General features: G+C 48.5%; 2 protein-coding genes across 4 annotated transcripts in view; one reads left to right on the forward strand and one right to left on the reverse strand.

The window, feature by feature from the left end:
• CCDC40 (coiled-coil domain 40 molecular ruler complex subunit) overlaps positions 1 to 23,966 on the forward strand; it is a 169,547-nt gene that overhangs the window by 5,257 nt on the left and 140,324 nt on the right. The window lies entirely within an intron of this gene.
• Positions 10,850 to 22,412, reverse strand: CBX4 (chromobox 4). 2 transcript variants are annotated; one of them, XM_083430288.1, is made up of 6 exons: positions 22,266 to 22,398; positions 18,767 to 19,046; positions 18,581 to 18,624; positions 17,463 to 17,528; positions 14,330 to 14,396; positions 10,850 to 13,287 (listed from the first exon to the last, which is right to left on the reverse strand). In XM_083430288.1, exons 2-6 carry the CDS (start codon positions 18,833 to 18,835, stop codon positions 11,908 to 11,910), a joined length of 1,626 nt encoding a protein of 541 aa, XP_083286414.1. In that variant the 5' UTR covers positions 18,836 to 19,046; positions 22,266 to 22,398; the 3' UTR covers positions 10,850 to 11,907. The 2 variants fall into 2 exon arrangements, with proteins under 2 accessions (XP_083286414.1, XP_083286415.1); XM_083430289.1 differs by lacking the exon at positions 18,767 to 19,046 and having other exon boundaries at positions 22,266 to 22,412.

The following is a 23,966-nucleotide window of genomic DNA, read 5'->3' on the forward strand; positions in this document are numbered from 1 at the left end:
TATCCATCATATGTGTGCTGCAATATGTTTATGTATCCTAGATGTAGTATAGGGTTAGCTAAATTTCTTCCTTCTACAGGCCAGGGCTGTCACTCAAATTATAGAGTGTGGTAGAGTTGTTAAAGAGTTTCGTCAAGATCAGGGAGTCCAGTGCTCAAATCCACACTCAACAGTGAAGCTCACTCGGCGCTCTAACCTAACTCGGCCCTAACCTAACTTACCTTGCAGGGTGGTTGTGAGAATAAAGAGGATCGGGAAAAACAATACAGTGGTACCTTGGGTTAAGAACTTAATTCGTTCCGGAGGTCCATTCTTAACGTGAAGCTGTTCTTAACCTGAAGCACCACTTTAGCTAATGGGGCCTCCTGCCACCGTTGTGCCGCTGCTGCATGATTTCTGTTCTCATCCTGAAGCAAAGTTATTAACCCGAGGTACTATTTCTGGGTTAGCGGAGTCTGTAACCTGAAGCATCTGTAACCTAACGTACCACTGTACACATTAGTTTGAACTCCTTAGAGGAAGGGCAGGAAAATAATGTAATGCAGGTGTGGAGAACATCTGGAAGGTCAAAGGTTCCCCGCACCTCATGTCAATACAAGGGTTAACAACACAGTGCCTTCTAGGTGTTGCTGGACTACGATTCCCATCATCCCCAGGCACATCACTTCATTACTCCAAAGGTCAGATTAGGTACGGTAATTGGTGGGCGAAGATGGCCAGCATCTCTGTGGACCTTATACTACCTGTTTATACAGATTTTCATAATCTCTAGACTGTAGAATAAAAAGTCATAAAACGTAGACTAAAATGTCATAATAAAATGTTACGCTTTGTTGACCAATTTTATTTTATTGATCACAGAAATTCTTGAGCCATCAAAACTTGCTATAGCCAGTGGCGTAGCGTGGGTTGTCAGCACCCGGGGCAAGGCAAGCAATTTGCGCCCCCTAACCCGTGGATTTGCGCCCCCCTAACCCGTGGATTTGCGCCCCCTAACCCTAAGCCCCAGATGTTGCGCCCGGTGCGGACGGCCCCCCCCTGCACCCCCCACGCTACGCCACTGGTTATAGCACAAAGCTCCCCAAACTTGGGTCCCCTCTGTTTTTGGACTATAATTCCCATCATCCCTGACCACTGGTCCTGCTAGCTAGGGATGATGTGGTCCAAAAACAGCTGGAGACCCAAGTTTGGGAAACCCTGTCATCCTCTGACAACCTATATTAGTACCGAAAAGTTCATCTTTTTCTCTTACTTTTGGGCCAGTTTATCAGTATTTTGGTTCTGGAGGGGTCATGCATTGTCTCTACCACTTACTTCTTGAGGCAAGGTTGTCGAAGTCCTCTGTGTTTCACTGGGATAAGACGGACAGCTTTGATAGTTGAAGATAGATTAGTTCAGGGTTTCATCTTAAACACGGTTTTGAAGTCTTTCCTAAAGCCATGTTAGGACCTGGCCTCAGACTGGCAGCAGGAAGCTTTGAATGTCTTCTGGTACAGAGCACTTTGTGCTTTGAAGACTTCAGACAACAGTCCAGTTACCAAAACGTAGATGCATGCCTTTGGCCCCATCCCCTTAGCCTTTGGTTCTGCCCACTTGGTCCTTGGAGGGCTGGTCAAATATGAATCCAATTCTCAGGCTGAGAAGGGTTCCCCACCCCTGACACAGAGGTTGGTTTTACCAGTATGTTCAAGATCTTGAAATATTCAGAAGACAAACAAGGAGGCTGCAAACCTAAGCACAGATGCTATGAAATGAGCTTCACTGGCCTCCATGGCACTTGCTTTTTTTAAGTGCTTCAGAATTAAGCCACTAGGATTGGTGAAAGCAGGAGACAATTCAGAGATATCACCCTGTCTTATCAGGGGGGCTGTCTGAAATGAAACTAAAGACTCTGGATTGAGAATTGCATTCCAAGCATACAGGTGCCGGGCAGACATGCCTTCTGCTGGATTTGTATGTATCTGCACAGCTCTTTTATCAATGCTGAAAATGGCATTGAACCTTTTGCCGTGCAGAATGGTGTCAGATATTCTGTGAATCATCAGCAAAAATGTGAAAAGGCTTTTCCTGAGTTAGTGTTGTGAATGCAAAGGAAAAATATTTGTTATAATAATAGGGAAGGCGACACTCTAAGTGGCCTTTATTATTAGATCCTCCTCAAAGGCACCCCAGTGTTGCCCAGTTACAATTATACAGTTATATACAATTATCCACCTTGGGTCACTGTCAGGGAAAAAGGTGGGGCATAAATAAATAGATGATGATGATGAAAAGCAACAGTGGTATTTGTTCTGTGAGCCAAAGAGGGCTTTAGACTTGCTTTTCACAAGCAGCAGACTCTATGCTTACCTGGAAAGCTCCTTTCGAAAGGGAGCGGTTTCAGAGGCAGTTTGCAAAACATCCATGGATGTGTTTCAGGTGATCCAAAGAAAGCAGTTAATATTGGCAGTAGACTGGTGTCCTCGCAAGAGAGTCTAAAACAGCTTCTAGCAGCTGTCACTCCTATATGCCTGCAAATGGTTTTCCCTCTGTTCCTTGGCTTGGAGGGAAAAAAATATCCGAATGAAAAGGATGGGATGTGAGCCAACATTCATTCAGTTTTTAGTCTTGGTGAAGGACATTAGCGGGTAGCTCTGCGCTTGACTAAAAACTGCTATTCATTTTGTCCTTGTTGCAGCTTTGTGAAAGAGGTAGCATTAATTCACATTTTACATGTGCGGAAAGTGTAAGTGACTTTCAAGAGTGGGCTAGCTGCTATAAAAAAGAAAGAAAAAGCATGACTAGGGCAATCTGAGACACATTGCCAGGTTCCACAAGCATAACTGGCACAGGCAGTGCTATTCTTCTAGAAAAAGGGGTGTTGGAACTCACCACAAACTTCTCCCTTGTTCTCTAAGAATGGCAATGGCGCCCACCTGAGAGGTGATGGAACTGAGCTCCGGCTGAAAAAAAGCCCTGGGTACAGGCATCCCCCACAAGGACTGCTGCTGCCCAGAGCCTATGGAAGTTTGCAAGGTCCACTAACACAGTTCCCACACCCTACTTGAGAAGGGCAATACCCATGGCCTACTTGAGAAGATCAATCAAGGATTGCAGAAATTAAGAGTTGTGTTCATCTTGGGGGAAGGACAGTAACGGAGAGAGGGGGTTTCAGAAATATCCACTGTGGATTGGGGGGGCGACCTCAAAATGGGGGGGCCTTCTGCATTGATGGGGTCATGGAGGAGTAATGGGGAGGAGGGTCTGGCACTACATGGATGGGAGGGGAAGGAGGAGTATCTCAGCATAAATGGATGGGGGGGGGTCCTCAAAATCTGGGAATGGGGGCAAGGGGTCCCCCCACCAAGGTTGCTCCTCAGGGGGTTACAAGTGGGGGGAGGTACAGGATAGGCTGGTGGTTTTCATCCCTCAGTGGATATTAGCTTAAATAAACTGGGGAGGTTCTGGTATTGGGGGGGGGCATTTCAGTCCTCCTTTGAGGGGGTAGGAAATTGTTTGTGTGTGGAGGGGGGTTCAAAAAAATTTAAGAAATAAGAAAAAAAGAAAAATCCACTGTGGTCCTCTAGGTGTTGTTGGACTGCAACTCCCGCCATCCTTGACCAATGGCTATGTTGGCTAGGACTGATGGGAAATGGAGCCCATTAACATCTGGAGGATTCCCTAGCCATTTGAGAGGCTTTGAAAGAACAATCTGGAAATGCTGGAGCTAAGCCAATTCATAAGCATGATTCCTGCTGTACACTGACTGGGTACCACCCAGAAAGGAATTAGGCATGCCTGAATTCCTTTGAAATCAGTGTGCTAAATATAGCTATAGACGTTTGCAATCTATGAAGAATACATTGAATTTCCTTTTTCTTCGTTTGAGACAGGAAACATAGGAGAGCTATAACCTCCAGGATGAAACAACCGGCATTAATTTGCCTGGGCCAAATAACAAAAGGAATGCTAGAGACTCTCCTCCCGCCCACTCCATTCCTCCACGTCAATTCTCTTCTGCTTTGGGCATGCAATTGTTTGTTGGCACTCACCTGTGACAGCCACTGTAGTGCCATAGATCTCTCTCTGTGGAATCAAGTGAGACTGGAAATCTGAAGCAGATTTGAAGCTTTCCTTCCCACCCCCAGCCGAACATTATCCCCAAGTGTGGGTGTTTGGATTTGGAAGTTTTCCATTTTGGCCAAGAGGTAACTGTTGTTTTTGGAGATAGTAACAAATCTGTTCATTCATCCTCCAGTTTGTTTGAGCACAACTCCCACCCCTCTTTTCTATAAAAAAAAACAACCACAGATCTCTCTTGTATTCTCTTGATAGGCAAGTCTTTCAGGGTCCATTGTTGTTTTGCATAAACGCTGAAAAAAAGGCCTTGCTGCAATCATGTTCTTTCAGTTTCAGGCCCCAGTAGAATCAAGTCAATTGGTAAACTCCCCGGCATTAGGGTAAACAGATACAAAGGTGGGACAGCTCCTGTACCTTTGAAAGACGTATAGAGGAGCGGATTTTGGTAGCTGCACAGAGGGGAGAACCGCCCTGAGAGCTTTGGGTATAGGGCGGTATATAAATTCAATTAATAATAATAAGGCAAAAGTCAGGGCATCATCCGTACACACTGGTGTTTTCCTTTACAGAAAGAAAGCAGGGCTCAATGAAGAGCCTAAGATGGGTTAGAAAACAAACCTAAAGATGTGAAAAACTGGATCCTGCTATTTTGGTTATATTAACATGTCAGGCTTGTTCCAGGTGCATGGTAACAAACGCTGTCAGTATCGTGTTTTAGACCCATCAACTTGGCTAAATGAGGCTCTCTGCTGATTTATATTGCCAGCACTGTTCTTAACAGAGTACGATCTCACTTAAGCAACTATTGCTTTTGTTCAGACTGTGTTTCAAGGAGAAGGGAGTTCTGATGGTTTTCGTTACGGGTGGAATATGTGAATCCAGGGTGGCTCATCTCATTAGTGTCTGAAGACCCGAATGAAACCAGAGACTTGGTCAGCCCAGTTTCAAACTTAAATGTGCACATGTTCAGGCTGGCTTCTATCCCCACAATGCAGCAAACTGACCAGATAAGACGGCCATCATCTGTCATGTATGACTTAGTTGAGATTCCTGCATTGGAGGGGGTTGGACTACACGACCCTTGTAGACCTTCCACCTCTACAATGCTATGATTCTAAGCTTAAAGTGAAATGGATTTCAGAAACAAGCGTGAAATTTTGCACTTGGCAAGTATTGCACCTTGCCTTTTAAGCACTGATGCTTGGGAAAGGCATTAAATTACTTCAGTTTTGACAACTCCCAAGTTGTACAAGCCTCACTTGGCAAAATCCAACTGCAAAAACTATTGCAACACTGAATTAACCACTTTAACATAATTCTCACCAGCAATTTAGATTCCCTTGCAATTGAAATAAGGTGAAATATTTCCTTTCAGTTCCATCTTTTATCTGAAAAGAGCTCTTTTGCAAGACTTCTGTGTGTCACACTGCTGTTAAAAGGCACAAGGGCAGCAATAAATAAATAAAATAATTAAAGGGGGGGGGAAGGCTGGCAACTGTGACAGTTGGAAATTTGATAAATACATAAACCAAGGTTAGTAATTTATACACATTTTGTGACTGTCAAGAATAGCCCAAACATTAGAATTTTGGATGCTAAAATGCTAGCGCAGAAAACAGAATTCCAACATTCTGTCAAGTCTGTTGCACAAATATTTGTAGGAGAAAATATGTTTGGACAGATAATCCACTATTTCACTTGGGAAGGAGAGGAAGTGCCAGAAACGAGAGCCAGAGACCAAGGAGGAATGCCCTTGGCATTTACTTCTGTTTACATCACACAGCTGGGGAGGGAGAAGACCCCCCCCCACCCATTCAAAGCAGTTCCATACATTGCAGAAGAAGCTGCTCAAGATGAGTAATGTTGGAGCAGAATTCCTCCTTTCTGTACTGCTGCATAGACCGCCCCTTCAAATACATGGCAGACTAATATCTGGGTCTGGCTGTCTAATTGGAAGGCTACGATATTAATTATTTTGTGCTCCTTATACGTTTTGATCACCGGATGCTGCTTTGATCTGCTTGGCGGGGAGGGGGAAAGCAGCCGACAAACCAAGAAATCAAAACAAACCTGCTTCCAGAGATGCAGCTATCTCCTGCATCCGCCTAGTCTCTTCAAGGTCACAGGCTCTGTTCAAGGTCACAGGCAGCAGGGCTTGCAGCTAATGCTGCAAGGATAGAAATACATACACCTACACCCATCCCCTGTGAAGGAAGCTTTTACACACTTAGGTATGGGGCCCTTTTGACTTTTGTCAGTAGCTGGGAGACAGGCTGCATTTCACTGGAACCTTCCATGAGCCCTGTGTGCTTGTACAGAACTACACATTCATGATGATTTCCCCAGTCTGCTTCCCTCTGCATTGGCCGGGACTGATGAGAACAATAAACCAAAACATCTGGATGGCCCCAGGTTGAGAAAGGTTGCTCAGGACTCTCAAGGAGCCGATCTTTCACCATTGGGTCACTCTTTCCTATGAAGAAAATTCTATAAGCCTTGGATCCTTCTTAAGAAGATTAAATGTATATACCTCACCGACAAAAGCACCGTGTTTAAATTTGGAATTAATATAATAATAACCACCACCACCCGTCCATCTGCCTGGGTTTCCCCAGCCACTCTGAGTGGCTTCCAGCACATAGAAAAACATAATCAAATATCAAACATTAAAAAACTTCCCCAATACAGGGCTGCCTTCAGATGTCTTCTAAAAGTGGTGTAGTTCTTTTATCTCCTTGACACCTGATAGGAGGCCATTCCACAGGGCAGGCTCCACTACCAAGGAGGCCCTGTGCCTGGTTCCCTGTAACTTCACTTCTCGCAGTGCGGGAACCGCCAGAAGGCCCTCAGAGATGGACCTCTGTATCTGGGCTGAACAATTTTACCAGTTCCACAAATGCACTTGCAGAAATGTTTTGCATTGGTGTCTCAGTCTGATCAGTTTGGAGGTGTAGCCAAGAGCCCACGTAACCGACTCTGAGCTTCACAAAGGAAGAGCCAAGTGTAAGGAAAGCAACAGTAGGTCAGTGGAAGCAACATTTATGACATCTAAAACGGGCCTCTAGCTTTCAAAGCCAGCCTACGCTCTGTTAGGAATCTAACTAGTCTTGCCAGCCACCATACCTCCCAATCTGCCATGTGTGTCATGAATTACACAGCACTTCTGCATAGTCACGAAACTCCAGCTGCCACTGAGCGAAGCTCAACAGCAAACCTTGCACACTAAAAATACATCCTCTTCCCCTGGCTATTTGAAGAGCGGATAGGCCCCATCCGTTTTGTCGGCTTACTAAATCAGCTGCACCTGAAGCTGCCAGCTACTTGTGTACTTTCAGTGCAAGATACAGCTAGCAGGAAATGGCGTTCCTCAAAACACCCACAGATGCTCGGTCAAAAAGCTCAGCACTCTAAAGGCCTCTCTATCCAGGACAGTTGTCAGATTTGGGGCAAGAGCAGGGTGGGGAGAAATCTGCAAGAAGCATGGGCTTGCCAATAGCTAGTAATAAGTTGCAATTAAGTTGTTTTTAATATGCTAGTGATAATGCATTTTGCATTAATTGCTAACCACTAAGGATTAAAGTTATTAAATATAATTAAGTTTACTAGAGGAACAGGAAGATTCATCTCATAACCACTGACATGTTTGTGTGATACAGGAAGTGTGGCTCAGTGCCTGAGCTATGATGGCCAAGTTGTATTATATTATCCTTTGCAAGTTTTTCTACTTTTAAAATCTTTTTGTTTTAGACAAAGGTAACAAGACAAAGGTAAGAAGGAGCCCCAGACTTGTTCACAGTAACCTATAAGACAAAATCCATAGGTGGCCCTCTACAGTGGGCAGCTGATAAATATGTTTTGCCTTTCCGGTTTTCAAAAAAACTCAAAAGCTGAACACAAACGGCCTGAAACTTCAAAGCTGAGCCAAATTTCCGTATTCACTCTTAACAAAGGAATGAAGAGATTCGTGAGGAGTGGGTGGGCACACAGAATTTTCCTTGAAAAAGTAAGCATTTTCTTCAAAGCTTTTTCCATCCGAGATTTTACAATTTCTCACTGGAAGAAATCCATTCTCAATATTGATAGTTTTTATTACAGCAGCCCAAATGCATTCCTAGAATACAGTCTATTAATATTTAGCAAGATGTCTGTGTGGAAAGAATGGAGATTGTGTTTTTTAAAAAAGCTGTAAAGCATTTTTTGGGGGGAGGGGTAAGAGGCAGCCCTTTTCTTTCAAAAAAATCCATAAATCAAATTAAACCACTGATACCATGGGAGCTGCCACCCTGTTGGTTCTGTATTTGTTCTTCTAACTTCTGCATTTTGCTTATTTTAAAAATAGACTTTGTTCAGCTGTCCATGTTGTGACATGGCTAAAGTCCTCAGTTCCTTCTCAGATAGGTGCTTAGCAAGAGCCTGACCCCCATGGCAGCTTTGCTGAGAAATTGACCTGAGTTCAACAGGAATCGCTCCCAATGACTTAGGATTCTACCTAGTAGTAGCCTATATATTTTTTGTTTATGCAAAAGGTAACTAGTATAATCACATGAAGCAATTTGTTCCCACTCCAACAGCAGTCCACCTTAAGCATGCACTTCCTAATGATGGCATATCTGTGAGAGTTAATTGAGGGCAGGGAGGGCAACAAGATGAGACCAAGGCCCAATGAAGTGTAATCTACCCAATCTACCTTCCCCTCCATTACCAGCATTGCTGAGAAAAATAACAGAACCAGCTTTCAAAGAGTTCTTCAAGCAGTGGCAGCAGAGGCGTAGAAGGATGGGCAGAGGATACAGAATCACAGGATGGTAAGAGTTGGAAGGGACCCGAAGGGTTATCTAGTTCAACCTCTTGCAATGCGGGAATCTCAGCTACAGCATCCAGTAGTCCAACACCTTTCAATTAAAGCTTAGTAGCCTGAACAGAATTCAGATTCCTATCCTTACATCTTGCACTTCCTAAAGCTCAGATCTGCTAATACGGGCCTCTAGGTGCCTCATAGCTCAGTGGAAAGGAACAACACGTTTGTATGTCAAAGCTCCTATGTTGAATCCCTGGCATTTCAGATGAGACTCTCGAGACCCTGGAGAGATGCTGGCTCTCAGTGTAAACAGTGCTGAACTGGATCATTTGACTCTAGGACAGTGTTCTGTATTCCACTTGGGCTTTGAGATATCAAAAGGCAAAGCCAGCATTGTTTCTAGGTTAGCCTTCCCTGTTCTTTTGCCGCACAGATGTTTTATTATTAATGATTATTATTATATTGTTATTTATTATTATTAGATTTGTATACAGTTGTACTTTGGAAGCCAAACGGAATCCATTCCGCAAGTCCATTTGATTTCCAAAACGTTCGAAAACCAAATTGCGGCTTCTGGTTGGCTACAGGAAGCTCCTGCAACCAATCAGAAGCTGCGGAAGCCCCATCAGACGTTTGGCTTCCAAAAGAACGTTTGCAAACCGGAACAATCATTTCTGGGTTTGCAGGATTTGGGAGCCAAAACGTCCGAGTTCCAAGGCGTTCGATAACCAAGGTACAACTGTACTGCCCTATACCTGCAGGTCTCCAGGTGGTTCACAACATAAAAGAGCAAAATTCATAATGAAAACAAAAAGAAGAACAACCCAATCACAAATGTGCTTTGAGATATCAGAAGGCAAAGCCAGCACCGTTTTCAGGTCAGCCTTCCCTGTCCTTTTGCCCTCCAGATGTTTTTGACTACAACTTTCATCAGCCCCAGCTGGCCGTCAATTGTCAGGGATGGGAGTTATAGTTCAGCAACATCTGGAGGGCAGCAAAATAGTCTTCCAGGTGGACTATTATTTTTAGAGGGGAACGGGAAGGAAGACAGTCCTTTACTTCTAGGATCATGACTTAATCCTGAAAGCTAAAGCTTCACAGAATGACAGTCAACACAATTTACACTAGCACAACTGCATTCTTTTGGAAGTATCGGTCTGGCAATCTACCTTTCTGGTTAATGTGGCAAGTTGACAAAAGTCCACTCACTTTGCCATGTTCTCTCATGACATGCCAAGGTAGGGCAGAAAGTAATTTTGACTGTTTTATGGCGAGCGCCCTAAGAGACTGCTATGGACGACTGGTGAGGAAGTTCTGCTGAGGCTCATCTATGTAAACATTTTGTGCAAGTCCTAACAGGGACCTTACAATCTGAAGATGGTGAATGCCAAATAAATCCATGCAACTCTTTGAAACGGACAGCCTGCCTCTTAAGGAACATAATTCTCCTATGGAGGAAGTGTGTGGGAGACAGAATGAGAGCAACATTTTCTTGCTATCATCGAACTCCAATTGTTTATTCTATCCAGGATTTCTTAAGAAGTTACACCTGACCTTTAAGGCGCCAGGGGGTGGGGGGAAGGAGAGGGAATCCATGTTTTGATGCTATCGAAGGAGCAGCCTCTGTGTAGGTCTTTTTTTTACAACCAATTACATATGTGCTAGTTGGATGATCATACATGTCAGGCATGACAGCGTTTGGCACCTCGCTCTGTTCCGCACCATTTAAGAACTGAAATCGTCTGAAAACTAAAGCAGAACAGAAGCTTGCCCATCGCATTCAAGTGCTTCCTTTGTGGGCTCTCAGCTAGCGAGTGAGAAAGAATTCCAGAGGTCATCTAATCCAAGAATGGAGAACCTATTGCATCCAAAGTACCCCCTGCAGATTATGACCGGAGACCCGAAACAGCAACATATGCTTAGATTGCATGCACAATAACAGGGCCCCCCAAGGACAAGCAAAGTTGCAATAAATGTACTCAAAACCTCCTGTTGTTTTTGGAAAGGTTTATAATCCTTTGCAATGACTGCATGACACACAATTTTCCTTCCTTCGGCATACAGCCCCCAAAGAGCAACAGGTGCCCATCAGGTCTCCAGGCCCTCGTTCCTCCCCACTTTCCAGCTAGTCTTTGCAACCCAGACCCTAGGCTAGCTGCAGAACATCAAATGCACTTTCAACATATCCATTTAATATTTACATTCAAGCAATTCATAATAATTGGAAGCTTATAGTTTAGACATTTCTAGTAGCAGCAGTTTCTATAATAGCTTGTTTAGCTTTAGATAATGATTATTATTATTAACTTTTTTTTTTTTTTGCACACTGAAAACAAGAATGCGTTGGACACAGTATCAAAAAATATATACCAGAGGAAAAGGGATGGTCCTGCAGTTTTATGAAAAGGAAAAGTATGGGGGGGGGTGGGGGGACGAAAACCAGAAGTGGCTTTTAAAAAGGGGCGAAAATGAAAATATTCTGATATAGCTTTTAATATATATATAATATATGTATTTAATATAATTATATATATATATAGGGCAAATCTAGGGAAACTCCATAAATCTAGTCTTTTCTTAATATTTCATTATATAAATACCTACAAATAAATATAATTGCGTGGCCCACCTTGGAGGGGAGGGGGCTGCCTTCAGCTCAAACAATACATTTTCAGCAACACCACATACAAACGGGAGCAAGAACGACTCGACAAGTTAGCACTGTTAAAATATAATACTATGTAACTCTCCCGTCAAGTTAACTGGGAAGCCGCCGTCCTGACTACTTCCTGGAGGCCCAGGGAGAGTGGAGATGGCCCGCCCCCCCGGAGGAACCAACCAAGATGGAAGACCACCCTCTAGCGAAGGAGAATCGCCACACCCCACCCTCCCTTCTTCTGGGGCCTGGCGGGGGTCGTGGGCCACGTCTGATCTTGGGCGGGTGGCACCATAGAGTTACTCTCCGGGCAGAACAATACCTTAGAGGAGGAGGAGGGATGAGGGGGTCATGTGTCAGGCTGCCCAGGGAGAGGGCCGAAGCCTGCGCCTCCTCACACTGTCACATATTCCTTAAAGGTCACAGTCAGGCAGTTCGCCGTCACATCCGTTATTATTATATTCCCAAAGAAAGGCTTGAACTCCTGGGCGGGCTCCTCCTCCTCTTCTTCCTCCACCTCAAAGTGTTCCACCGGTTTCAGAGGCTCTGGTGCTGGCGGGTCGGCCGGCGCCGGCAAAGTCTCTGGCTTAATGTGCACCAGGCCGGGCTCACTGTCCCCCCGCACCTTGACGCACCGCAAGTCTATGGGCTCGTCCAAGTCAGAGTCCAGCAGGATGACCTCGGGCTGGGAGGCAGGAAGCGCCCGGGCCTCGGGCCTCTCTGGGGTAGGAGGGCTGAGGCAAGTGGGGGCGCTGATGCTCCGGGAAGTGAGGCGCTTCTTGCCGCCCTCCTTGTCCCTGTGGGGTTCGGAGAGGCAGCGCTTGCGCGACCCACCGCAACCGGGCGAGAGGTTCAGCCCCATGCACGACGCAGTGGCAGCAGAGTTCTGTTCCTGCGGCCTGGAGTCCAGGGACCACGGGGCGAGGTTGGGCTTGGTGGTGAGCTGAAGGGGTTGCTGTTCAGGAATGGGAGGCTCTTTGCTAGGGGCTGTAGTCTTTTGGCAGTTGGTCCCATGCTCGGCGGGCATTTTACTTGCCTCTGCCCCTGATTTCCCTTGGGGGTCGCTGCCCAGCCATCTCTCTGCCCCGGGCTTTTTCCACGACTCCTGCCTCTCCTCAGAGGCCCCCCTCTTAGCAGTCCTGTCCTCAGCCACCCGCTTCTTGGGCGCTTCTCCAGATTTGATCTTCACGGCCTGCATGCCGTTCTCCATGTACTTGCTCATGACAATCACAATGCGGCCATTCTTGTTCTTGTTCTTGACGATCTTCATCTTGCCGCCAATCCCGTTGCTGGTCACGCCGTCCCGGGGAGGGGGCGGTGGAGGCGGCCCCGTGCCACTGGAAAGGTTCTTCTCTGCGCCGTTCTTCCCTTCGGCACCTCCCAGGTTCTTCACAGGGTTCAGCAGGCTTTTGGCTGAGCTATGAGACCATTTGTCCATGTGGGACATCAAGGGGCTCTTGCTGTGGTCCAAGCAGGCCTGCCCTTGCTGAGGCTCCTTGCTGCCGGGCTGGTAATGGGGCTCGTACATCTTGGGGTCAGGCTGGTAGTGGTGGTGTTTCTTGCTGTTCAGCTGGTAGTAGTACTTCCCTTTTCCGTGAGACTTGATGTTGCTCTCCTTGCCGTTGGGCTGGTACTGGTGGTGCTTCTTGCTGTTGAGTTCGTACTGGTGCTGCTGGCTTTTGCCAGAGCTGCCCAGGTCCAGCTTGGGCCTGTTCTCCACGGCAGGGTCTTGGAGGCCAGTGAGGACATTGGAACGGCGTGCAAAGGATGGCAGCTGCAAGGAGGAGGAGCAGGGAGGGGGTGGGGAAAACAGTCCATTAAGGGCTTTGAAAGAGAGAGGAGGGCAGCACATTTTACAAGCCATATCGAAACAGAACTTTTAACAGCAACAGTTTTTAAAGGATGCTCTAGACAAGCTGTTTTTGGACTACAAATCCCATCACCCCTGACCACTGGTCCTGCTAGCTAGGGATGATGGGAGTTGTAGTCCAAAAACAGCTGGGGACCCAAGTTTGGGGAAACCCTGTTCTAAAATGCCTAGTCCAACAACCTCATCCCACCTTTCCCCTAACTGGCTGAGATATAGATGAAATTAGAGGAGACATTCTTTTAATCAATGATCCTTTGGAGCACAAGGGGGAAAGGATGTCTAAGAAACGTATGTGGAAATCGGGGCAGGCTGGGGCAGGGACCACGCTGCTGTGAACAGCACTCCTTGGCTCCTGTTACATACTTCTTGCCAAGGCACAGGCATCTTGCATTGTAGGTCTCCGCAAGTGAAGCAGGAAGTGTGTTTCACAGCCAACTGGGCTACCAAACACAGAATGCAAGGTAGAAGAGAACACCTAAGAATTCTCCTTCTGTTGATTCAAAGACTCCACCAATAAATCTCTTTTGCGGGACACAGAGGGCTCAGTCATGGGTCACCCACGACAGAGACCACATTTGCTGGGCCTTCTCAGAATATATTCCACACATGCTGGCAAAAGGACCTATGAGGTCACAGGATGGCCAGGGCTTCCTCTGCTATTTACAGTTAACAAGGCATGTGTGTGTGTGTGTGTGTGTACAAACACACTATCTCCCAGAGCATGATGAAACCAAGATGAAATCCTCTTCCCCTGGGAAAGGCACCAGACAAGGAAGCAGATATTTATTAATTAAACAAAAACAGAACAGGCTTTCAGAAAGCCTTTTTAAAAAATCAGCTTGCTCAGCAAGATTCCCATTTCAGGATTTGGCTAGATCTACTGTTACTGTCTTATCTCACTTTGAAAGTTAGGAGAGGAGGAAGCAGAGGAACTGATTGGATTTACCTGAACCACCAATGGCTTTGGTTTTGGTCCTCGTTTGCGGTACCCCATAAGTTGCTCCTGCCTCTCCCTGAAGAGATATAAAAATCAATAGCGATGCAATTAGGAAACCTCTCTTTCAACAATACACTAAAGAGAACAAGGGAGAGAAATGTGTCCTTTACCGTGCAGGTTAACTGTGAACACAAGATTAAGGCTGCAATCCTAAGCACTCTTACTTGGGAGTAAGCCACACTGAGCACAGTGGAACTTCTAAGTAAGGAATCACAGAGCTAGGCAGCATTTTTACTGCAGAGCAGCAGCAGCAGCAGCAGGAGGCTACAGCACTAAAGGCAACAAGACAAAATGCTAAAAGGTCACGGGAATTAACACAAGCCAGCAAGCACTGCTGCCTCGAGCCCCTACAGGGTATCAGTTATTCCAGCGGAGAGGGACGAAATGCACAGACAAGCAAAGGTTGGGAGAAAATTTCACACGGCACTGAAAAAAACACCTTTCATGCTTTGCACATGTAAATGCTAAGGCAGGGTAACAAGTGGGAGAACAAGTTAAAAAACAATAACCCAGAATACACAGAGTAACCCAATATGGGCATAAGAAACACTCACTCCAAATTAGTATGCAACCCTGCACACTTTCCAGGGAATGAGCTCCACTGATTTCAGTCGGATTTACTCTTGAATTTACATGTACAGGATTGCAGTTAGTGCAATACATGAAAATGCCCTGCATCTCTATCCCCAAGAAATTATCAAGATCTACGAATTCACAGACAAGTAAATAAATAAAAATCTAGTTCTCATGGAGACCAGCATTTTCCGCAACCGTGCAAAAAGGCATAGAAACGCAATAGCTTTCAAACCAGCCAATCTGATATTTTGCAACAAAACAAGTCATTGAATTACTATGGCCAAGTCTCTCAGGGGGCCATTTTAGCACTTTAAATGGGGCTGAAACATATCTTTTCCGAGGCTGCTTTATCTTGGTTTGCCAACTAACCCACCATTTTGGTAGAAGTTTTAATTTTAAAATGTCAAAACAAATACAGATGATGCAATTCTAAGAACATTTGGGGGAAAGCAAGTCCTATGTAGACGACAGTCCAATCCTATCAATGTCTATTCAAAAGTAGGTTTCCTCTAGCTTGATGGGGCTTATTCCCAGAAAAGTAAAATCACACTCTAAGCTGAGTTTATTTCCAACGAAACACACCTAAGGTTTTGCTTATAGCTAGGTCATAAAAACTCACTGAAAACCATGGGGAAGGGGCTTACTTCTGAATAAACATGGTTAGGAGAACCTGGGTGGAAACAATGACTGCTGACTTTTAAGCTTTTGTTTCTGCGCACACTCCCCTCCCTGCCACAGGAGACATTCTTTACTGGGTCCCTTTTTGCTTATCTTAAGAGGTAAAGGTAAAGGTACCCCTGACCATACGGTCCAATCGTGACCGACTCTGGGGTTGCGTGCTCATCTCGCTCAAGAGGCCGAGAGCCGGCGCTTGTCCGCAGACAGCTTCCGGGTCACGTGGCCAGCGTGACTAAACCGCTACTATCGAAGCAGAGCAGCACACGGAAACGCCGTTTACCTTCCCACCGGAGAGCGGTCCCTATTTATCTACTTGCACTTTTGAGGTGCTTTCGAACTGCTAGGTGGGCAGGAGCTGGGACCAAAAGATGGGAGCTCACCCCGTCGCGGGGATTTGAACCGCCGACCATTCGATCGGCAAGTCCTAGACGCAGTGGTTTAGCCCACAGTGCTACCCACGTCCCCTTATCTTAAGAAACCACCCATAAAATTAGCAATCTGCAAGGAGAGTGTAGAAAGGTGCAAATGTGCACTGGCAGTTAAGGGAGACCTTGTGTAATGGCAAAAACATCTGGGTGCTGATAGCAAATCCTAAACAAAACGCATCCTAGGGGGAAGTCCAGGCAAGTCCCCACCCTCCTTGCACTCAGTTCCCCCACGCTGGAGGCAGCTAAGGTCCCACCCATCCCACGCGCTGCCTGCAGAGGAGATGGGAGTCACGAAACCAAACACACAGGAAAGCAGGAACTGCCCAGGATGCTAATCACCTCATTAGGATTCACATAATGCGCCCCTTCCCCCCACCGCTGCCTCGGAGGCCACTCATGGACTGAAGAGGGAGGGGAGAACGTGCTCCATGCGCCTGAACCGCGAAGTAACCAAATTATCGATCGAACGCGGGAAAGGGAGGGGGCGGAGCCCGAGGAGGTGCCGCCCCCACCAGGGGCTGGCTGGAGCGGAGCAGGGGCAACGCAAAGCCTGCAACTAGCGCCCTTTCCAAGGTGTGCAGTTCAGGCACCTGGAGAAGCAACCTCTCTTTCTCCGCCGCCCCCCATATCCTGCAAGGCCCAGAGTCCTCAAGCTTAGGGCAGCTTGGCAAACGCACCGAGTGGTGACTGTGGTGTGAGGGGGGGGGGGAGATGCAAGTGCAAGACGTCGCCTCCTATTCCCCAAGTTTACACTTTGGTTTGCGCCAAAATCCTAAGGGAAACGAGTCGCACGCAAAAAGCCAAGCCTATGGCAGCAGCAGCAGCAGCGCCGTATGCACTGGGATCGACCCAATCTCCCGCTGAGGCAGCCAGGGCTCGACGAGAGCTGCATTTTGCAGCCACACAAGCCACACACACGACGAGGGAGGGGCTCTCTGCGAGAGGTTTCCGCAGCAGCGATTCTCCCCAGGCAGGCTCTCAGAAAATGCCAAGCGCAAAAGCGGCCGAGCTGGCAAGCAGCGCGCACACCCGCCGCCTCTCCCTTCCGTCACGTGCCAGCAGCACCACCTTGCAACGACCGAGGCTAGGCAACTCGAGCGTCGTCCGGAAAGGAAGTCCCTGCGCTGCAGCGGCGAAGGGGTTAAAGCGGAGTTCCGTCACGCGCAGCGCCGCTTGCACAAGGCTGCCACGCTCCCTGCGACCTGTGCTACTGCAGCAGCAGCAAAGGAAAGGTCCTCGGCACTCCGCGGCCCACCCCGGGACTACCCACCTCCCGCGCAAAAGCAGTGGCTGTTTCTAGGCTCCCCGCTCGTCCACCGAAAATGGATCTGGTTGTACAGCTCCTGACACGGACAGACAGGCAGAAAAACAGACATCCCCTTTGCTCCATAAGCTCTCACCTGTTCTGAAAGGCGATTAAGAGCCTGGGATCCAGGATGTTTTCCTCCGGTTCCCACGTGTTATACCTTGCAAAGGAAATGAAAGGAGGTTTTTTATTTATTTATTTTAAATGCACACCACTTAGCTATATAGTACAATAATTCACATTTGTAGTTCTCGATGGGAGCTCTTAAAACCACACACACACACACACCAAGTTGCATGTTAAGGGGCCATTTTAGAGACTGGCCAAGTTAGCCGCCGCCCCCCTCCGGCTTCCCAAGACAGATTTCAAAGTGCGCATTCAGGACTCCAGCCGCTACAGGGAACTGGGGGATGGGCGGAGGGGCTGTAGACTGGGCGGGCGGAGCAGAGAATCTTGTTTATTTAGCGCGGTTATTATTCCGGAGGAATGCCATGCATGCGGCGGCGGGCCAAAAGCCCACCCCCCTTTCCAAATCTGCCCCCTCCGCCGTCTCGGCATCCTACCCAGTTCCAGCGCCTTTCCCGCCCCCTCCTCGCAGGCTCTGTCATCCAGACCCCCACGGAGCTTCCCAGCTCCCGCACGTCTCCTCTGATCCAGCAGAAGTAGCAGCACGGACCGAGGGACGGTCAAGTTCAATCGCAGTCCCCTCCCAGCCAGTAAGGCAGCACCCTGGTGACAGTGACTGGCCGCCTTCCCCCGGGTCTCTCTCCCTCTCGGGCCAGATTCGAGGATTTAAATCGGATCCTATTCAATGCATTATTTATTTATTTGTGGGGGTCCTCCCCCTTTTCCTTCTCTCGCCCTCCCTTCTCTCCTCGATCTCGGGTCTGCTGGGTTCTGCAATATGGAGCCTGCTTTCCAAAGGAGCCATTTTCTGCAACTGCTGAACATCAGTCGCCGCCTTTGCCTTCTCTCTCTCTCTGAAGCTGCTGGCTCTGCACCGCTTTGCCTCGTTTCTCTAGGCTGCCCCCCCCCCCCAAATTGCATGCACTTCCCCCCTCCTTTTTATGCATGCGTTAAAAAAAAACACACACAGCCGAGGCATTTTCCGGATTGCTGGAGCATGCAAGCGGAGTGCGTTAGCAGGCAGGCAAGCCAGCAGACTCTGCAGCCCGCTCGAAGGTTCCCCCGTCGCCCTTCCCCAGGACTTACTTGGAGGACCATCCTCTCCATTTGACCAGATACTCCACTCGGCCCTGCGAATAAAATAAGGGGAGGGGGGGAGGAATAAAAGACGTCAGTCTCCTAAAAGATCCCCCCCACCACGCAGTCTGCAGACCAGCAGCCCTCCCCTCTCCGCCCTCCACCCTGGAGCTGCAAGGACTGTCGCTCGCTCACCTTCCGGATACGCTTCTTTTCGATGCTTTCCACCGCAAAGACATGCTCGCCCACCGTCGGCAGCTCCATTTTGGGTAGGGGGGGCTGGGTGGGTGGAGGAGGGGAGCGTGAGATCGGGCGGGGGGGAAACCCTAGGGCTGGGGTGTCTTGCAGTCAGACAGCGCTCTCCGGCTCCCTCCGCTCGCTTCGCCTTCCCAGACAACTGAGCTCCAGCCTCTTGCAGCAGCGCAACTCATGCAAATCATCGCAGGGACGTCACGGGGGGCGGGGAGCTCGCTGCCTGTCAAAGAGAAAAGCGGCCCGGGGATTGGCTCGGCGCCGTCGAGGGGCGGGAAAAGCGGGGGAGGGGAAACGGAGAGAATGTTGGGGAGGCGGGGGAGAAGGGGTTTCGATTTAATCCCCCCCTTGCATGCAGGCGGTGTGTGAGAGTAAGGGGGGGGGGAAGGGTCGACTGCTCCATTGCTCAGCAATCTACCCTAGTCAGCCCCCCCCCACCTAAAATTTCGGAATCCGTCCGTATAAAAAAAAACGTCTTCAGGGTGGTATTCAGTCTCTCTGGATAGCAGCACTGCAGGGGCAACTGTGCCCTTTGGCAAAGTCTTATGCAGGGAAGGAACCATTTTCGGGGACCAAACCGGAGGACTGAGGAGTTGCAAAGTAGCAACCCCCCCCAAAAAAAACCTTATTGATTTTTCTGACGGCTTCGTAGCGTCAGAAGCATAGGGGCTGATCCGCAAAGTTTTCCATTTATTTGCTGTGGGGTTTGTTCTGCAATGGGGTGAGGGTGGGGGAATGACCTTTTTTAACACGACGGAACAAGCTTTAGATTAAAGGGGACCCGGCAAAGTCTATATCTGGGAGAGAAGGGCAACCGGGGGCAACGCGGTGGTGGGTGGGAGAGGTTTCAGCCACGTCAAACGTCAAATAAGATGAGCAGGTCCACTCCGGCCCTTGGGCAGCCTAGTCTCGCGACAGAAAAGTAGCTTCTCCTTCGAGAAGGAATGGCTTCTCCCGGTTTGCCGGATTTCAATTCTGATCTTGATTCCCAGTCAGTCAATCCTTCAAAAATAAATAAAAATAAGATAAAAACTGGGACCCCTTTTCGAGATGGTCACCTAAGGCTTCTACTAAAGGTTTAGGAACCTTCTGTCTCTTCATGCAGCGCGCATAAGGGCAGAAGTTGAACAATAAAAAGGGCAGTGGAAACCTTCGCTGGAGTGGCAGGTGAGCGGGAGGAGCTGTGAGGGCGGAGAAAGTGCAGGGCACCCCCGAAAGCTGCGAGCCCTCTGCTCTGAACCCCAGTGGGAGACTTTGGGGAAGCTCTGCAGCATGCAACCCTCGTCCCCGCAAGAGAGGGAACCGTCTAGGAGAGGTGGCATGATATACACGGGGGAGGCGATGGGAACTGGCCAGCCCTTGATGGAATCGGGGCGACGTGGAAGATGAGAAGTGGAGAACTTCAGAAGATGTTGACACGGATAGACAAAAAGACAGACAGACAGACAGACAGACAGACAGAGAAGCAGTCTCGCAACAGAGACAGACCTGCTGCCCAGATTCCGAAGAACTTCAGTGGATGGGCACAAGATTATATTCCCCAAGTGTATGGGAAAGGGGCGAATCCCCCTTGTCAGTCGCGGGAGAGAGGGCACCTTTTTCGGAAACTAGAGCCTAGCCCGATTGGTGCGATCGTGGCTTCCACCAGGAGAGTTTACCAGAGGCTGGACAGTTCCCCGCCTAACCGGAGCTCACACGTGCGCAAAGTTGCCCAGTTTTTTTTGGGGGGGGGGCAGTTTCAGGAGAAGGCGATCGACCCATATGCCCCGGAGTGTCGTGCGCCTTAGGGGAGTACCTGATTTATTGTGGCGCGATGAGTTGGTGGCTTTCTTTTTTCGGGAACAGTCGATTTAATCAGCTGGCTTATATAGCCCCCCGGCTATAATTCCAGCAGAGATATTTTGCTGCTCCCCCTTTAATGCGGTTCGACGTGGGCTAAGCGATGTTACGGCAGAAAAGCGCCAAGACCTCTGTCCACACACGGCCGAGGTTCTGGGAGCTCATCGGGTCTGAGAAGAAGCGGATTAATCTCAGCCAAGGGGAGCATTTACCACACGGATGGAATCGTCCTTCTCTCGCAGCCAATTGCGCGAGATGTTGCTGGAAACCGGAGCACCAGGGACGCGCTGGCGCTAAACTAGTGGGGGAGGGAGGGGAAGGGGGTGCCTGGCTTTCTACGATCTCCCAAATCTGCTTCGGCCAAACGGGTCCTTCGGAAAGGTGGCTGATGACACAGACAGGGGAGGATGCGCAAGCAGCCAGCTAGCCGGTCTATTCAGCACACCCTGGAAAGATGGTCGACCCAGATCGTTTTTTATTAATTAACCAGCAATAACCTTTCCTTAAAAAAAAAAATCAGAGGAAGGCGGGCCCTTAGAACTGTACATCAAGCCCTCTTCTCACCACGCCCCCTTCCTCTCCCTATATTTTCCACGTGCTGTTAGCTGGTGTGTTTTTTTAAGCAGCAAGTGAGCAATCTCATCTTCTCTCAGTTGCCCGCCAGTGCGCCCCCTACTGATGTCTGCGGGAAATTTAGCGCCGCTTCAACCGAGCGGAATCCGCGAACTGCCCTGGAGGCGAGGAGCCCGACCCGCGGATCAGGAAATGGAGGGTGGGATGGGGGGAAGTTTGCATTTTCTGCATTTGGACAATACAAAAAATGCAATCGCTAGTCCCCGATCTATGCGCTACAGTTGATCCTATGGGGGCGGGGGCGGATACTGCATCCATAGGGACCTGCAAGATCCTATCCTGCTACTTTGCACTAATACAGAAGAGCTATCGCCTCTTGTTTCCGTACTGATCAAGGATTAGACTTTTCCCTTCCCACATACTATCCAACATACTAATGCTATCCAATTACTATTCCACATACTACCAAGTGGGAGAAACCAGACCTCTTACAACACTTTATACCCGTGAACACTAAATTGTAGTTAGGATGTTTGAAATGGTTGATCCGGATCAAGAGTTCTTCGCAATACATTATTGGATTACGCGCCATTTTAAAAGCTGGGTGTGTGAGCTCTTTAAAAAGTAGGACATAATTCGGTAGGTCTGCTGCTGCTGCTGGTGGTGGTCTGGATCATTTTAGGATCCTCGGATCTGCTGCTGAAGTGATTTTACCCAGTTTGAAAAAGGGATGGGGGCTGCCAAATAGGTAGAAGAAGGAAAGAAGCTGTTTGACCAAGTGGAACATTCCTGTCTCAGCCTGAAACCAAAGACACAGCGGAGAGAGAGAGAGAGAGAGATTGGGAAAGAAAGAAAACAATTGACTCGGTGTAAGGATTGTAGCAGAGGGAATGCGCAAAACATTCACGCTCAAATCCCGCGTTACAGAATCTCCAGAGCAAAACCGAATGAGGGACAGAGACAGACTCTAAACAAACGGACTGTTCCCCGATTTTGCAGCGTTTACCTCGTTACAGCCCAAATTCCCTACCTTGCTCCTTTCCCAAAAACTTCATTCCACTCCGTTTATCCCACCTGGAATGAGTTTTCATTGGAGAGGCACTAGGGAATAGTTCGGAGAGAAACGGACGAATGACTTCCCCGCTTCTCCCATCCGCTTCCAATCGAAGCCCCACCGGACGCTGGCATTGTGTCATAACGACACACGACATGACGCAATAAAACACAACGACCCTGAAGCTGGGAGACGCAGCCTGCGGGTGGCCCGAAGAGGGAAGCCGACAGAACCGCACAGAAGAGGGGAAAGAGGATTAAACAACCTGGAGACAGTGAATAACAAGCATGGAAAAGTTCGGGGGGTTGCGATAAACACACACCGGAAAAGAGATGATCGTGTGGAATAGGGTTTGCCAAGAGATGATCGTCTGGAATAGGGTTTGCCTTAAGGGTCTTTAAGAGTTGGCTAGAAGGGATAATTTCTCCAGGTGCAGCTTCTCCTGCCACAAAGCACTGCAGCGACAGGAAAACCTGGGCCAGTACTTCATCCTCTGACCCTCTGAAAGATGCAGATACTCTCCTGGCTCAGTATCACCTGGCAATAAGAGCTTAAGCGGAGGGGTTGTGAAATAGCAGCTGTGGCATCTGCAGCAAGATTATATTATTATTAATTTGTATACCGCTTTTATGCCCAAAGGGCAGTTGGCTGCCTCCATTTCTGGCTTTCTTTGTTAGCCTGCGGGGGAAGAGTTTAGGATTCAGCGCGTTTTCCTTCCGTCCCCATTCCCCCCCCTCCCATGTCACCAATGAAGCAGTTTCCTGGGCAGGCGGGGAGATCTCTGCCTGAAGCCCCCCAGTGGGGCTATGAACTCCATTCTGCCGCTTCTCACCTGTATGTGGAAATAGACAGGAAAACGGAAAGCTCACAACTAAAATCCCAAGGTCCAAAGAACTAAATGCCCTGCCATCTGATCGTGCCAGGAATACATTACACGGACATCTAAAATCAGCCAGGAGAATTGCAGATACCAATCGTTCTCTCACTCACGCATATACACACACAGCGTCAGCAAACGGGCGCCTGGCTCTTTAAGGGGATATTATTACATCCAGAGGGGCCGCACAAACAAACTCTCCTCTCGACCTGTCTCTAAAGTGTCCGCTGGATTTCTTTAATCCGGGCTGTTGAGGAAGTGAGGACCAAGTCCTAAACTGCGAACCAGGAATACCGAGCGAACCATTTTAGACACCAGGATCTGACTTGCACTAGCCGCTCCTGCTGCTGCGCAGAATTTTGGAGTAACCGATTGTAACCCGGGTGGTGGTGGGGAAGTCGGTTGGCCATTAGGTCGGTTGTAGGTTAACTTGGAGGAAGCAGAGCAGCGGATGGAGCCGACCTCCAGGATGGAAGCAGCGGGCTGTTGAACTCCCCCGGCACCTCCTTGGGGAGAAGTCCTTTCCTGGAAGTGATTTGGGCTGGGGAAAGAACAGTGGCGTAGCGTAGGTTGTCAGCACCCGGGGCAAGGCAAGTAATTTGCGCCCCCTAACCCGTGGATTTGCGCCCCCTAACCCATGGATTTGCGCCCCCTAACCCTAACCCCTAGATGTTGCGGCCGGTGCGGCCGGGCCCCCCCTGCACCCCCCACGCTACGCCACTGGGAAAGAAGAACCCATTTAATAGGTCAGGAATCTATTTTGGATTTAAAAGGGCGGAGGCATTCGTTCAATGCTGGCG

Source organism: Podarcis tiliguerta (assembly GCF_965153285.1).
Source record: "Podarcis tiliguerta genome assembly, chromosome: 2".
Taxonomy (NCBI): Eukaryota; Metazoa; Chordata; class Lepidosauria; order Squamata; family Lacertidae; genus Podarcis; species Podarcis tiliguerta.

Bases quoted from the DNA above. Each gene is read 5' to 3' on its own strand.
- CBX4 (XM_083430288.1), bottom strand. From the start codon at position 18,835: ATGGAGCTGCCGACGGTGGGCGAGCATGTCTTTGCGGTGGAAAGCATC. The intron at 18,625-18,766 runs GTGAGCGAGCGA...TTTTATTCGCAG, and splicing joins AAAAGAAGCGTATCCGGAAG to GGCCGAGTGGAGTATCTGGT. The intron at 17,529-18,580 runs GTAAGTCCTGGG...TTCCTTTGCAAG, and splicing joins TGGAGAGGATGGTCCTCCAA to GTATAACACGTGGGAACCGG.